Genomic DNA, 14,978 nt, shown 5'->3' with positions numbered 1-14,978 from the left:
ATTTTTCAGAAACCTCCATTTACATAAAATATTTTAAAAAATATTAGCATATCTATTATTCAAAAAATCTTAAATATATATCAACGGAATTTCTAAAATCTCTTTGTTTGCTTATTATCTTTTCTCAAGCTACCAGAGTGATTGATTTGTAAATGAAGCCGTCTCATTCATTTGACCCGTATTCATCGGGTACAGGTCTCAACAAACGCAGATAGTGTTAAACGGGTAATAACATCTCATTAAATTAAAAATTCATTTCACCAAATATTTAATATGAAAATCTTATAAAGTATGAATATAATAAAAATTAATAAATGATTTTTTTTAAAAAGTATTATATATAACTAAGAAACAATTTTATAATATAAAAATAAGCGGGTTATGAGTCTCACCAAAGACAGATAGTTTTTAAGTTGTGTTATAAATCTTATATATTTGTGAAACTCTTTAATAATCAAACTCTAAGTATATATAAATATACTAGATATTTAACATCTTAACTTTGCTTGTATTAACATATTTAAATACTAGTTTGAAACCCGTGTATTACACGGGGAATTTATGAAAATTTTAATATTTAAACATTAAGCAAATTACAATTAATAACACAATTATCATATATTGTTAATACAATTACAACTTACATCAAAATTAGGATATACAAAGTTTATAAGTTTTGATATAGGATCAACAAAATCTTTTATAAGTAAATCGTCAGGTATATCTATCGTTGCAACATCATCATGGGACCAACAACATCACCTTCCCCTATATCTAAAAGCCATTTTGCAAATAATTTGGTTTCTTCAACATCAGATGATGGCCTACCCATAGTTAACTTTAGGTTTTTTTGTTAATCTCAAGACATTGCATTCACTCCAAATGTAAATAGAGAAGCGTTTACGAAGCATTTACTATGTCTTATCAAGTGCCTTTTTTGAACAACAATTACGAGGCATTTAGTAGGGTAGGGTTTGCTATTCAGAAGGGGGTAGCGGCGCAGCTTGTTGCCTGTCTATCTGCCGTTAGTCTGTAATTGTCCCGGTGTATTGTAATTTCAATTTTATATTTAAAAATATGATATTCACATTATTACTTAAAAAAAAAGTCTCCTCCAAATACAACAACCTTTCCTCCAAATAGCAAATTAGAAGATGTTAAACTTGTACAATAAGCAAAAATACAACCAACAAAAATATATGTGATGAAAACACAAGCAGCTAATCGTATCTTAGTTATGAAAAAAGAAAACATGCATATAATGAAAACATTTAAACAGCTAGTAAATCGTGATTTTAGCTACCAAATAAACAAAGAATTCGAATTTTAGAAAGCATGATAATGAGTTGACCAGATTCAAATTTATGTTTTTGAATTTAATGTGGAAATGGAACATATTTTAAATGTAATAGGAACATGATTAACAGTTAGTGAGAGCTTTGGTTATATTAAAATATGTTATAAATATATTAAACGTTGAAAATCACTAAATAAGTAATGGAAAGTTGGACTAAATATTTTACTAAATGCTTAAATTTGAATTTATATTCATCATCATCATCATCATCATCATCATCATCATCGTACTTAGCATATCCCACCAATAGCAAAGCTATGGTGGGGTCTGAGCAGGGTAAGATGTAGACAGCCTTACCTCTACCCCATAGGGATTGGGAGGCTACTTCCGGTGAGACCCCCGGCTCGATAGTGGTTTTGCAACAAGCCTTGGACATAAGGTACATAGCACTCAAATCATCGGGACATCGGCTGATTGGTGCATGTACCCTTGTCTTTCGATTATCAACGCCACCATATGATGCTTGATTAACCTTCCGCCACTTTTAACGTTATTTTCACGAGATTAGTAAAATAACGTCAAAATTAGTGCAATTTCACTTTTGCCCACCCGAGGGTTCACACATATATACATTATATGCGCGCACCGCAAGCAGGGCGTGAATTTATATTCACAAAACCGAAAAGGAAAACTAAGTTTGTAGTCGGTTGAAGGTGAAACATACCATCCGGTTTAAAACTATGCAGCCCCTAAAGCGTTCTCTGAGCAAGAATCCATTGGGCCTATGTATGTTGTCTTCCATAATCATCTTGATTGTAAAAGTACTTTGTTACAAATTTTACAAAACGAATTGGGGTTAATAACAACCTTATCTTAAAATTTATGATCATTTTTTTTTCTAAACATATGATAAATTAAAGAACTTTAAAGCTAATTAACTCAAAGTAAATATCATTTAAGACATAATAGAGGATTTATTATTAGGAAGCTAAAATTTTCTTTAACCAGCTAAAAACTTTAACCGGCTATAGAGTAAATTTCGGTAAAGCCCGAGCCCTAATACTTAAAACCCCATTACTCCAATCGACAAAACCTGCACCCAAAAAACCCAGGAGCTGAAGCTTTCCTTGAATTACCAAAACATGCTCTATAACCAGCTAAAAGTTCTAACTTTAACTGGCTACAAAGTTTTAACTTTCAACTTACATATTTGCTTGAAGTTTCTGTGATGTTGGTGAACTGCATGGTGTGTGGCTACAACATAAGGCTAAAAACTTCTAGAACCTGTAAAAGAAATTAAAAAATATTCAAGAATATGTTGGAAAAGTAAAAAAAAAAAAAAGAATTTTTAATACGTATAAAGGTTTAAAAATAATACTTTTCGTTTTCCATCTTTTGTTTTCCTTTCAGGTAAAGAAGAACTCGCTCCATCTGAAAACAAACAGTCTCCAAGATCCTCGAATTATCCTTTAAGCTCGGTCGGTGAAATCGTGGATGACGGTTTCTGTTTTACACAAATAAAAAAACCACGGACACATACACATACATATAATTGAACAAATTAAAAAAAACTAAGTTTGTAGTTGGTTGAATGTTAAACATACCAGCTAGTTTAAAATTGTGCAGTCCTTGAAACGTTTTTAATTGCTTACAGTCGCTTCCAGCATCTTAAGTAATGCTTGCTAAACACCCTTACCAGAAACATCTCTGCTGATATTTAATCTCTCAGACTGTAAGAACAAAAAATCATTTTTTTAACAGAAAATATAATTCACAAAAATCACTTCAAATGATGCAAAAAATAAACCTTTATGGTTATCTTATCAACTTCATCAATTTAAACCATCCCTTATTGTGCTGCTTGCACATTAAATTCAACAACCTTCAAAACATATATAAACCTTATATTATAGAAGTGTAAAGATATCAAAGATAAATAATTAAATATAGTCATATGTATTGTGGTACCGTAAGTAGCTTATGCAATATAGATTCAACATCATCACCAACATAACCAGCCTGCATAGTATTAAAAATAAGTGACTTTCAGTCACAAGAACACAAAAACAATAGCATATTCCAAATTTCATATAATTTGCAGACCTGAGTCAATGTTGTTGCATCAAGAACTTCATGCTCCATGCTATATTTAGTACCAAAAATATGAAAGCTCAACACATCAAGAACATCATGCTCCATGCTACATTTAGTACCAAAAATATGAAAGCTCAACACATCAAAAACATCATGCTCCATTTAGTACCTGATATGTAAACTGATAAAAGCTAATGCGACAAGTAAAATATATATCTGCAGCAAGACAACAGAAGAAGCCAACTGTGATAAACAGGCATCAACCAACAAATACAAAATTTAAGCTTTATTATAAATATAAATGAATCGGCATCAAACAGCAAATATAAAAAAAAACAACTTACTTGATAAACCTTTAAAGACTGTCAGCTGCTTCTTCATGTCATTGCCAGACTTGAGCTTTGCAAATATCCTCTATGATGCCCTGCATGAATCCACCATGTTCTTATATCCAACTGAGAACAATTTTCCATCCTCAACAGTCTTGGCTTACAACACTGAATTCATGGTGGATAGAAATTATATCAAGTTACAATACTAGTGTAAAATGACTAAAAATTGATGGATACGTGTGATTAAAAAAATAGTTCATCACACATTGCGAGTGGCACTAATGTTGTAATTTCATCTAAATCAACCAAAGATGATTTATATCTAACAAATATGAACAGGCCATATTCGTATTCTATTTTATCCGAACACGAACACGAACACGAACACATACATATAATTGAACAATATTGTTTTAAGTGAATCATTTATTATAGAGGAGGGAATTGCGATGTTACCTGATAATAAGCAGCAAAGGAACATGGAAGATAAATGTTCGGAAAAAAAATTGAATAACATATCGGAATTAGAAGCGGTGTCGCACATGTAATCGGAGAAGGAAGAACACTAATAGCAATTAGCAGCGGCATCGCACCGAGGGTTTGTAATCGGAATCTGCTGCGTATTATTTTGTTATGGAGTCTTGTAATCGTCAGAGAGAGAAATCAACGATGAGGGTTTATGATTTACCCCAATAATTCTACTATGTGTCGGGTAATGATCCATGTGAAGAAAACATAAATTAAAAAGGAAAAATATAAAGTAGAATGGCTGACAAGTGTCATCAAAGTGTAGTCTTTTTTTAGTATTATTGTAGATTAGCGAAACAAAAAACAAATATGATTAAAAAACCAAAAAATGATTATGTACCAAACCGTTTTGTTTTAATCATTAATAATTTAATACATTTCAAAATTTGATTCTTCCAAGTTTCAAATACATTTCTAGAGAGAAACATACATATATAAATAGGTTCCTCTATTTGACCTGGACCCTTTCCAACTCATTGCTTAGACTAAGGGGTGTGGGGGGCTTTAGTGGGGGCTCCAACCAATAATATTATGACGTGTGACAGAGAGAGAAACTGAATAAGGGGGTTGTTGGAGCCCCCGTTGGAGCCCTGGCCCCTGGTGTTGAGGGGCTCCAGTGAAATTTTTTTTTTTTTAATTTTTTTATAAATATATTCAAACAACGTATTATTAAAAAAACTCATAAATTATTAAAAAAACACACATTAATAAAAAAAACACATTAATATCTAAAATTCAAATTACAAAAAAAACATACTAAAAATTAAACAAACAATAATACTTAATAATAACACTAATCTAATACAAGATCATCGGGTCGCCTCGCCCACAAATGTTCAACCAACTCATGTCGAAGATTCCCGTGTATCTCACGGTCTTGATATTTGCTATGTTATGAAGTCTTTGTTGATCACTGATTGTGGACGGTTGTGGCGGAATGTTACCTTGGTAGTTTTGGCAGATAGCTTTGCCCTCGTCTTCTAACGTCATGTTGTGTAGGATCAGACACGTGTAGACGATGTCCATTATCCTCTCCCGAGTCCAATAACGTATCGGGTTCGCCAGCACATAATATTGTTTTTTCAGAACTCCAAAAGCTCTTTCAATATCTTTTCTAGCAGACTCTTGCTTCTTCGTAAAATACTTCCGTTTATCGGCGATTGGATCTGTAAAAGCTTGAACTAACAAAGCCCATTCGTTGTAAATACCATCGACCAGATAGTACCCGTACTTGAAGAGTTCTCCATTTACAACAAAAGATTGAGGTGGTTCAACCCCGTCGATAAGGTCGTTGATCAAATGTGACTGATCGATAACATTAAGGTCGTTATTTGACCCAGCAACACCAAAAAAAGCATGCCAAAACCAAAGATCCTGTGACACCGCTGCCTCAAGTATAAGAGTCGGCCCTTCATGATCACCACGGTGGAACTGACATCGCCAGGCTGTTGGACACATAGCCTATCCAACATGCGTACAATCGATGCTACCTAGCATCCCAGGGAAACCATGTTTTTCTGCGTACACCTCATATATGCGTTGGATGTCATACATTGTAGGTTTACGCAGATATCTCCGAGAGTAAATCGATATGACTCCTACGTATATAAAATAATCTATAAACATATAATATATATTAAAAAATGTAATAAATATTTAATAAAAACTAAAATTAATGTTTTTTACCTTGGCAGAAAAAATGAAGGGATTCACGTGTAACCCTTTTCGACATCTGTAAATACTCATCCAAAGCGTCCGACGAGATGCCGTACACTAATTGACGGATAGCAGCCGTGCATTTTTGAATAGAGGTAAAACCGGGGAGACCCCTAGCATCATCCCTTTGTTGAAAAAAGGGATACCGTGCCTCTAAATCACTTGCTATACGCATGAACAATTGTCTGCTCATTCGGAAACGAGTTCGAAAATCCGACTCCTCGTATACCAGTTGAGGGCTAAAATAATGCCTAATCAAAGTATCGTTAGCACCCGATCGATCACGATCACGAGGTGGTGCTCTAACTCTCGGGACTCGAGGTTGATGGGCTTGATTTTGCAAGAGATCCACCACGGTTGCGGTCAAAACTCCCCCTACATGAAGAAGCAAATCATCCTCTTCGGAGGAGTTGGAATCAGACAAGTACCACGACATTTTTTTTGTGTTAATTTTGAGAGGATTTTAGGAGGAAAGGTGTATAATTGTGAAATGAAGTATATTTTATAAAGGTATATATTTATAGTTTAAGAAAATATTTTTTTTTTAATATTTAAGAGCCCAACGGCTCTTTTTCTAAACCCAATGCAAGTTTCTCTCTCTCTTCAGCCGCTAACCAGCTCACGCCTCTCTTTTTTTTTCCGTTAGCGCCCCCGTTAGCGCCCCGGTGGTGTGGTGTTAGCGCCTGGGGGCGCGAGCGGAGGGGCTCTAGCGCCCCCGTTGAAGCCCCAGACCCCTCAGCCTTAGCTTTCATTTCAACTCCACCCCATTTCTTCTCCTTTTCAAATTCAAATTCAAATTCCAATTCCGACACCACCAACAAAATGATGGGACTTTTACGAGGAGTCCGAACCCTCTTCTTCCTCATCACCATGATCATATCCTTCCTCGTATTCTCCGCCCCGATCTTGGTCGCAATTGCCGATGTTTTGCTTCCAACAGCTCTATTTTCAGCTTCTGTTACATCATCATCAGATGACAATAATGATAATAATAAGCAGAGCTTGTTGTTTTTATTATTTCAAACGGTGTCGTTTCAGTTGAGCAGTTATGATTTCAGATACTCCCTTGTTGATATCCCTGTTGTTTCAATACTCAGATCTGGCATCATTCTATGTATGTTAATTGTTAATTATTTACTTTTTATTTTATTTATTTTCCTTAATTGTAATTCCTAGATTTTCTAAGATATGTGCCCTAGAATTTAAACCTTAGAGCTTTTGGTTAAGGTTAAGGGTGTGTACGGTACGGTACGGTTTGGGTTAAAACCAAAACTTTGGTTTTCGGATTTTTGAAACCGTTTGTTTTGATTATTTTGTCATTTGAGGTATGGATCATTTTGTTAATTAATAACGAATTGATTAGGTATGAATTATTTTGTTAATTAATAACTAATTGATTATTATACATTTGGTAAAATATTTACTAGATACTTATGAAGTACTTAAAATAAAAATATGAAAATCTTGAAATTCGGTTAGGTTTAATTTTTTTTTTCGGATTTTACAAAAATATAAAACCAAAATGTCGGTTTTTATTTCGGTTTAGATTTTGGGTTTAATGCACACCCTTGCCACAAGCTCTGAACCTTTTGGTTGTGACGCACATCACATAACCACGAGAATGTATGTTAAGTAATTAAATAGTTAGTTAATTAATTGATATAAATGTTGTGTAGGTGTGTACGGGCTATGTGACGGGCCGGGGCTATCAACAGGGCCGTACTTAGGAATAACAACGGTTTGTTCGGTTTTGTCATTGTTGTTCGTGTCGCTTAAGGTGGCTTACGTTTTTGGGGACAACGGTGTCATGGTTGGGATGACGGAGTTGGCATTGTTTGTGTTTTCGGCAGCGTTGGCGATCGGTCATATTGTGGTGGCGTATCGGACTAGTTGTAGAGAACGACGCAAGCTACTTGTTTACAAAATTGATATCGAATCTGTAAGTCAAATTATTTGTTTATTATTTCTAATTTTTATTTTAAAATATGATATACATGCTTGTACAACGATTCTTGCATAATGTGCAACCTGTAAAACATAAAATACATTAATTTGGTTCGAATTAAATTAATATATTTGATTAGTTTAATGGTTTTTAATTAATTGTAAACGATAAACTTTGTGACCTGGTTTGTGGTGGGGCCCTTTCGCCAGTACGTTTTTTGTTTGCCTTTCTTGACTATTTGAATTTATTTATTTATTATTTATTATTATATTATCATTATTATTTTGTGCTTTTAAAATGTTAATAAATTTAAATAAATATATACCCATGTGTTTTTAATTTTTTATAATACATTGTTGTAAAATTGATAATATCAATATAAAATTAAGCGAAACCATTTTGCTTAAAATAATAATTAAGTGGGGCCCTTTAATGCTGGACAAGGCCTGCAAATGCCAAAAATGTTATTGGTGAAGGCATGAAAGAATGTCCAAATTGCATGCTTTTTTACAAACCTTTGATTTTGATGCCACAAGAAACATGTTTGGTTTTTTTTCAAACATTCATCTTCAATTTTTCATGTTTTTGTTCCTAACTTAAAGACCCCTTTAAATACATAATCAAATTTAAATAGAGATGCAAGTGACAAATGATGTTTAATTTGCTGATTATATCTAATATATGTTTCTTGATTGTGTAATTATCACTATTAAAGTCATGTTTTATACGGCTCTTGTAGTTATTTAATAAAAAAAACATCATTATCGAATTAGGTCTATACTAAGCGTTTTATACATTTAAAGAAAAAACTATAATTTTTTATATAACAGTCTTAGTTATTTACTTAAAACTGGTTTCGTATTTAAATATTGTTACGATTATTTATACATTATGGCATTGTAGGTATCGGCTTTCAAAAATGGGTTTCGAAGATACTCAAAGATGTTTCACGATGCAAAGTTCAAGGTGAAACTACAAAACTTAAAGACGGGAAACAAACCAGTTACTATTTGACCAATGAAGATATTATTATTTAATTTCCTTTTCTATACCCACGGCATTTTTCTACATCCAAGTTGTAGGTACAATATCTTTCCTAGTTCCCTAGTCGCTTTATGCATAATCCACTTGTACAGTACAACCCAATAATGCATCAAGATTCTATCAGTTTGGTAGTTATGAGATGGTGTCCTGATGCATTAGGGACTTGTACAGTACAACTCGACAATGCATGGGAAAACAGTTTAAAAGTCATGAACGTGTGGAAATGGTGTGAACTGTGAAGTGGACATTGGAGACATGGACCCCACATGCATTGTGTAGTTGTACTTTATGCATTGATGCAGAAAAACAGTTGTACTTCAAAAAGATCTAAAAGGAATCTTTCTCTGTCTTTTTGTTGAACCTGTTTCAGCCACGACCATGTGCAAACATTTGACTTTTGCACAACGTGCAGAGATTTTTAATCTAATATTTCATAAATATTGGACAGAATTACAAATTTTGTCCTTTAAAAAAAGCCAAAAACCGGTTCGTGTCCTTTTCTAAGTTTCCTTGCAGGCGGTGTACTTTAAACTTTTTTTTTCTACACGTTATGTCCTTTACGCTAACTGGGTTAGAAAAACTCAGTTAAATGCCCTCACGTGAGACGCATGTGAGGGCATTTTTGTCTTTTCACCACCTGCAACTCCTTCCTTCTCTTCCTCTTCCTCCCTCGACGCTTAACCCCCTCAGGCTCCATTTCCCCCAACCGATTCAGATCCAAATTCAATCAAAACCTAATCCAATCAACAATGACATCACTTATACATTTTCACAGATCCCAAACATAAATCAATGGTTCATAAACAACAAGAAACACTCAAAATCCAACCTTTAACAAAAATCAAAAACACCCAGATTGCAAACGACCCAGAACAAACGACCCAGAAACAATAAAGATCCAAGCTTTAACAAAAATCAAGAACACCCGTAAAGATCCAAGCTTTAACAAACAAAAATCAATAACACCCAGATGAAATTGACCCACAAAGATTAAATCGAATGGTAACCTAAAACGATGCATAAATCGATCGATGTAGAAATTGAATCGTACCTTGTGAAGAACAGTTAGCCGCCGGTAATAGATCTACGGCGGTTGTATGGCGGTGGTGATGATGGAATGGGAGGTACAGGCGGAGCGTTTTTCCGGTGGGCTCTCCGGCTGCCGGAAAACGGCGCCGACTCGGAAGCTGAGGTTGTATGGCGGCGGACGTTGAAGCGGCGTTGAGGGAGGTTGGTGTGGTACTGGCGGTGGAGGCGGCTGTTGGAGGTTGGTGGTGGGAGGAGGCGGCGGGAGAGGAAGAGGAGAGGTGGCCGGAATTTATGGCTTAGAGAGAAAGAAGAGAGAAAGAAAAGAAAATATATATAATATATTCCCCTGTTAAAATTACAATTATGCCCATCACATGTCTGGCACATGTCATACTTAACTGACTTTTTCTAACCCAGTTAGCGTAAAGGACAAAACTTGTAGGAAAAAAAAGTTTAAAGGACACCGCCTGCAAGGAAAGGACACGAACCGTAATTTGGCTTTTTTTAAAGGACAAAATTTGTAATTGGGTCTAAATATTGTCTTAAAAATTAGATTAATGCTTATAGTAAAAGTTAATAAAAAAACATATAAAACAAGTGATATTGTGATAACATATATACTTAACAATTTTGATCATTTTGCAGGTTCTCAAAAAGGGAATTGTAACTTGGTAAGAGATATTCAACATTGATTTTTGGTAGGTACTTATGTAAACTATATGTTAGATAGTTGTTAAATACAAAACTAATTTAAAGTAGAAAATTATGAGAACGATATTAACACATGCATACATTGTGTTAATAGGCATGTGTATATACGGTTTTTGTGATTTTCACTTAAGGTTGATTTTGTATTGAATGCGTAATTGCTTTTTTTAATGTTGTAAATGGAGAATATATAGAGCGGTATGAGTGTCGGGTTTGATCTGTCCTCCACCAAAGGACATGTATATATTATTTTAATAATTTATTATTGAATTAATAGTTGTGGCATGGGGCTTACTCTTTTGGGGCCTTGTTTTTGTCCAAATGTTATGAATAGAGGTGTACAAATTGGGGTTTTTCTAATACCCGGGTTCGGGTATGAACCGGTTTCGGGTATGATCGGGTATTGAGAGAAATCGGGTAGGGTTCGGGTAGGGTATTGAGGAGAAAAACTCAACCCTATGTACCCGGGTAGGGTATAATCGGGTTCGGGTATTGGAATCGGGTACGATCGGGTATTAATACCCGGTTTTGAATTTGAAAATTGTTTATTCATTTTTAAATTTGTTTAAAATTTAAATTTGCTTTTTAATTTATAAAAATAATTAAACTATATTACAAAAACCATAAATCCACTTAAGTACAAATTATTTACTTAATAATATGCATTCTAAAAAAAAACTTAAACATAAAAGTTGTAAAGTAAACATAAAAATATACTATAAAAACTCATGTATTATTTCGGGTATTTGAAAATTGTTATCGGGTATAACCGGGTATGGGTATGAGGTATGACCGGTTTCTGGTATTTACGGGTATAAATCGGGTTCGGTTCCGGGTACGGGTATTGAGCTCAAAAAGCATACCCTATCCATACCCTACGGGTAGGGTCGGTTCCGGTTTCGGGTATAGAATACCCGGGTATAAGAAAAACTGGTTCCGGATATTTTTTTCGGGTCCGGTTCCGAGTACGGGTTTTGTGCACCTCTAGTTATGAATACTTTCCCTTGACAACTCCCTTCCATTCCATGTGTGGCTCACAGCCACAGGCCACAGCTCGCTGGCCCATTAAGCCCACCTATTATGACATTTCTCCGTTTCCCTTTGCAAAACTAGAATTTTTCAACTATGATGAGAAATAAAATTGTAAACATACCTATTGTTAAACTATGATGGAAAAAGCAGTAATGTATTTCTAACTATTATGATAAATGAAATTTAAAAGGTAACTATTGTTAAACTATGATAAATAAAACGGTTATGTAATCGTATGACCTTATATTTTTCTTTCATTTACTAGCATATCCGGTTCATGGAACCATATATGGTTTTCGTTACATAGAAAGTGCTTATGAATTGGATTTCACTACATAGAAATTGCTTATTTGATTTGGTTTTCACTACATAGAAAGTGCTCATATGATTCACACGGTTCTATATTTAAGAATAGCTTTGAACATGGCTTATGTGAGTAAACTTTAGGGTGCGTTTGGTTTGCAAATGAAACACACAAAGAGATGGATTTCAACATACAATTGCATTGGATTCCATTGAATTATGCGAACCAAAGGCACAAATAATGTCAATGTATGTAATCATTATTCAAAATTAACGTCTCACGCCAAGATATAGAATTCAAATTTCAATTCTGTTTAGCTTTGCATCCCAAACAAAAACAAACATTATTTTTTTAAACGTTCACGAATGTCCTCTCAGGCATGTAGTTTTCCTATCCAAGCGGCAGTGATCAGCACTAATATAGATACGATATTTATATTTCGACGGTAAAAATCATTAAAAGTGTCTATCTTTTAAATGCTAACATATATAATTAGTCGTTTACAGTTAAAAAGTCGCTTCCAAACTTTTAAACAGTACAAAAACGAGACCAGAATTTACTTTTATTTCGGCAATTACTCAAACATTTTTTCTTTAGACTGGTCCAAAAAACAATTTTTTCCTTGTTTAGCAAAACTTGCTAGTTACCAAATATGGTCAAAATTGTGAATAAAATTACTTCTATAAATTAACAAAACGGCAGGCATTTAGAAAACATCAATTTAACCCCACTTTATGTTGAGTGCATAATGAAAAAATTATAGGGTGAGAAAGGCTCGAACTCTCGACCTCAAAATAACTCAGAATGCCATAAGACCTACGCGCTAGCCAACTGCGCCACCACCCTTTGATGATTTCAATCGACTGTTTTTGTTAAAGACTAGTAATATCACATGTTCTTTAACGAAGATATAATAAACAAACAGGCATCTATATAAAAAGTAATATTATTTGTTAGATAGTGTTAATTACTTGGTTCCTGTAAAAAAGTATCACTTAAAGTTTTAGTTATCAAGTTTAATTTTTAACCATTACGTACAGTTATTTTGTGCTATAAATTATATTCAGGACTTTGTTGTTGTCAAAAACATGCATCAGATAATTACACTCAAGAATAACAAGAGTGCTTAATTTCTAAACTAATACTTCACCAATTTGATGATGTTACAATAACTCAAAATGCAGCAATAAATTGAGAAAAAAACACTTCATATACAAAGAAATACAAGAACTCTCTCAAAAGATGAATACTCTAAATTGAGACTGGTGTATTTGAAGGAGACGAACGAAACAAATGATCTAAAAGATGTGACGATATATAATACAAAACAATTAGACATTGGCCATGACACGTTTTCTAGAGAATTAATAGCCTTTGGCAGCTATTCAATGTGATTTTGTTGGTTGCGAAATTAAAAATATTAAAATTGAACCAAAAACATTTAAACATATAGATACGATAATAAATTGTGTCATCCAACCACAAAATTCTAGATTTAAAAGTGTTAGTAGAAATAAACAATTACTACTATATTAATATAAGAAAAACGAAACAATGATATAATGTTTATATAAATATCTCCAACTTGTCGCATATTTCACGATCAAATCTCTAATAAATGAGATGTTTAGGAGCCGAACCCACTAAGTCATCTCAAAAGAAAAAGAAGAACGTTTTTAACGACGGAGATGAATGGTATGGATAACACAAAGTAACCAAAAGACAAGCAAACACCATTTTAAAGATATAAATTAATAACTTTGTACGGTTAATGGGTTAGATCAGGCCTACGTGGGCCGATGAGGTACTAGAATAATTAATTTAAAATATTAATAAAGTAAAAAAAAGCTTTGTCTTGGCAAATCTTACAAACTTTTTAACGCTATCATAAAAGGTGATTTGAGTAGTTAAAAGTAACACCAATAGCAATAGGAATAGCAGCCATGGGGGGCACACACTAAATTTACACACATTAGAGAAACGTATATACATACAAGTATACACATGCATGTTGGGTTTTTGAGGCTTGTGCCTTGGTTTTGGGCCTGGTTATTTGAAGATGTGTGGTTTACAATTACATCACACATATTGCACTCTGCTTCTCATCTTCGTGTATATAAACATTGGCAAAGCTTTTTTAGTGTAAATTTATCCGTTTTTAACCGAAAATTTGAGCCGGCCCTCCTCATTTATGATTTTTCTAATACATTTTGCCCCCCCCCCCACACGTTCTCGTCCAAGCTTCGTTACTATATATAAAAACAAGTGTATACACATACATGTTTGTGGGAGCAAACTTGTAATAGAAAGGCGAGGAGTAAACGTGCAATATGCGTAAATCATATGGAGCATTTGAGTAATTAACTCTAAGGCTAATGAAGATTGACGCCATGAGAGGCTTTTTTGGGCCAGTCCTATATTTTACTATGGCCCGTTTATGTTTTCTTGTTTAACAAGGGCTAAAGACTACTTTGTACCTATTTATATGTCATGTTATACTTGTAATTCCTCATGCTAAATGTGTATGAAACCTTGTCATAGAGAATTCATGCTAAAAAGTCAAACATGTCTAAAAAGTGTATGAAACCGCTAGCACTCTTAGAGGCTAGGTGATACGTATCCTAAATGAGGGGGTAAAGCATCCGTAAAAAGAAAAAAAAAATTATGGACGTGAAGATTCAAATCATGTCACACCCTTATTCAAGTCCTGGCACATAGTTTAAGTTTTAAATATTGAAAACATGACAAGTTAATTAAACCGGCTCTAGGAGAATAAGCTCAAGCTAAAGCTTTGTGCCTTTATTTGGATAAGGCCTCCAATTTAGACTAAAAACATAAAAAGGTTACTTAGCATGAAACTATATAAAACTTAACAAATGCCGCCTATAATTAGAGTTGGTTAAAAACTTAAAATATATAGTGGAAACTGGAAACTCCCTCAACTATATA

At 33.9% G+C, this 14,978-nt stretch overlaps 1 protein-coding gene and 1 long non-coding RNA gene across 8 annotated transcripts; one reads left to right on the top strand and one right to left on the bottom strand.

Annotated features, from left to right (window-relative positions):
- Positions 1 to 1,962: 1,962 nt before the first annotated feature.
- On the bottom strand, positions 1,963 to 4,391 carry LOC143611118 (uncharacterized). 6 transcript variants are annotated; one of them, XR_013149712.1, is made up of 5 exons: positions 4,180 to 4,391; positions 3,736 to 3,815; positions 3,476 to 3,607; positions 2,676 to 2,801; positions 1,963 to 2,581 (listed from the first exon to the last, which is right to left on the bottom strand). It is a non-coding gene; the product is annotated as an uncharacterized LOC143611118 (long non-coding RNA). The 6 variants fall into 6 exon arrangements; XR_013149713.1 differs by lacking the exons at positions 1,963 to 2,581; positions 2,676 to 2,801 and adding exons at positions 3,038 to 3,179; positions 3,266 to 3,316 and having other exon boundaries at positions 3,401 to 3,490; positions 3,732 to 3,815; XR_013149708.1 differs by lacking the exons at positions 1,963 to 2,581; positions 2,676 to 2,801 and adding exons at positions 3,038 to 3,179; positions 3,266 to 3,316 and having other exon boundaries at positions 3,401 to 3,607.
- Positions 4,392 to 6,724: 2,333 nt separating this feature from the next.
- On the top strand, positions 6,725 to 10,772 carry LOC143611119 (uncharacterized). Of its 2 annotated transcripts, XR_013149714.1 has the most exons (4): positions 6,725 to 7,081; positions 7,644 to 7,906; positions 8,816 to 8,994; positions 10,631 to 10,772. XR_013149714.1 is itself a non-coding variant. In XM_077085409.1 (3 exons), exons 1-3 carry the CDS (start codon positions 6,790 to 6,792, stop codon positions 8,924 to 8,926), a joined length of 666 nt encoding a protein of 221 aa, XP_076941524.1. In that variant the 5' UTR covers positions 6,725 to 6,789; the 3' UTR covers positions 8,927 to 9,162. The 2 variants fall into 2 exon arrangements, 1 of the variants encoding a protein (XP_076941524.1); XM_077085409.1 differs by lacking the exon at positions 10,631 to 10,772 and having other exon boundaries at positions 8,816 to 9,162.
- Positions 10,773 to 14,978: the final 4,206 nt, after the last annotated feature.

The sequence above is a fragment of the Bidens hawaiensis genome, unplaced genomic scaffold (genome assembly GCF_021521415.1).
Source record: "Bidens hawaiensis isolate Kalapana, Puna unplaced genomic scaffold, B.hawaiensis_p1.1 tig00029598_1, whole genome shotgun sequence".
Lineage (NCBI taxonomy): Eukaryota > Viridiplantae > Streptophyta > Magnoliopsida > Asterales > Asteraceae > Bidens > Bidens hawaiensis.
This window is presented reverse-complemented; position numbering and strand designations above follow the sequence as displayed.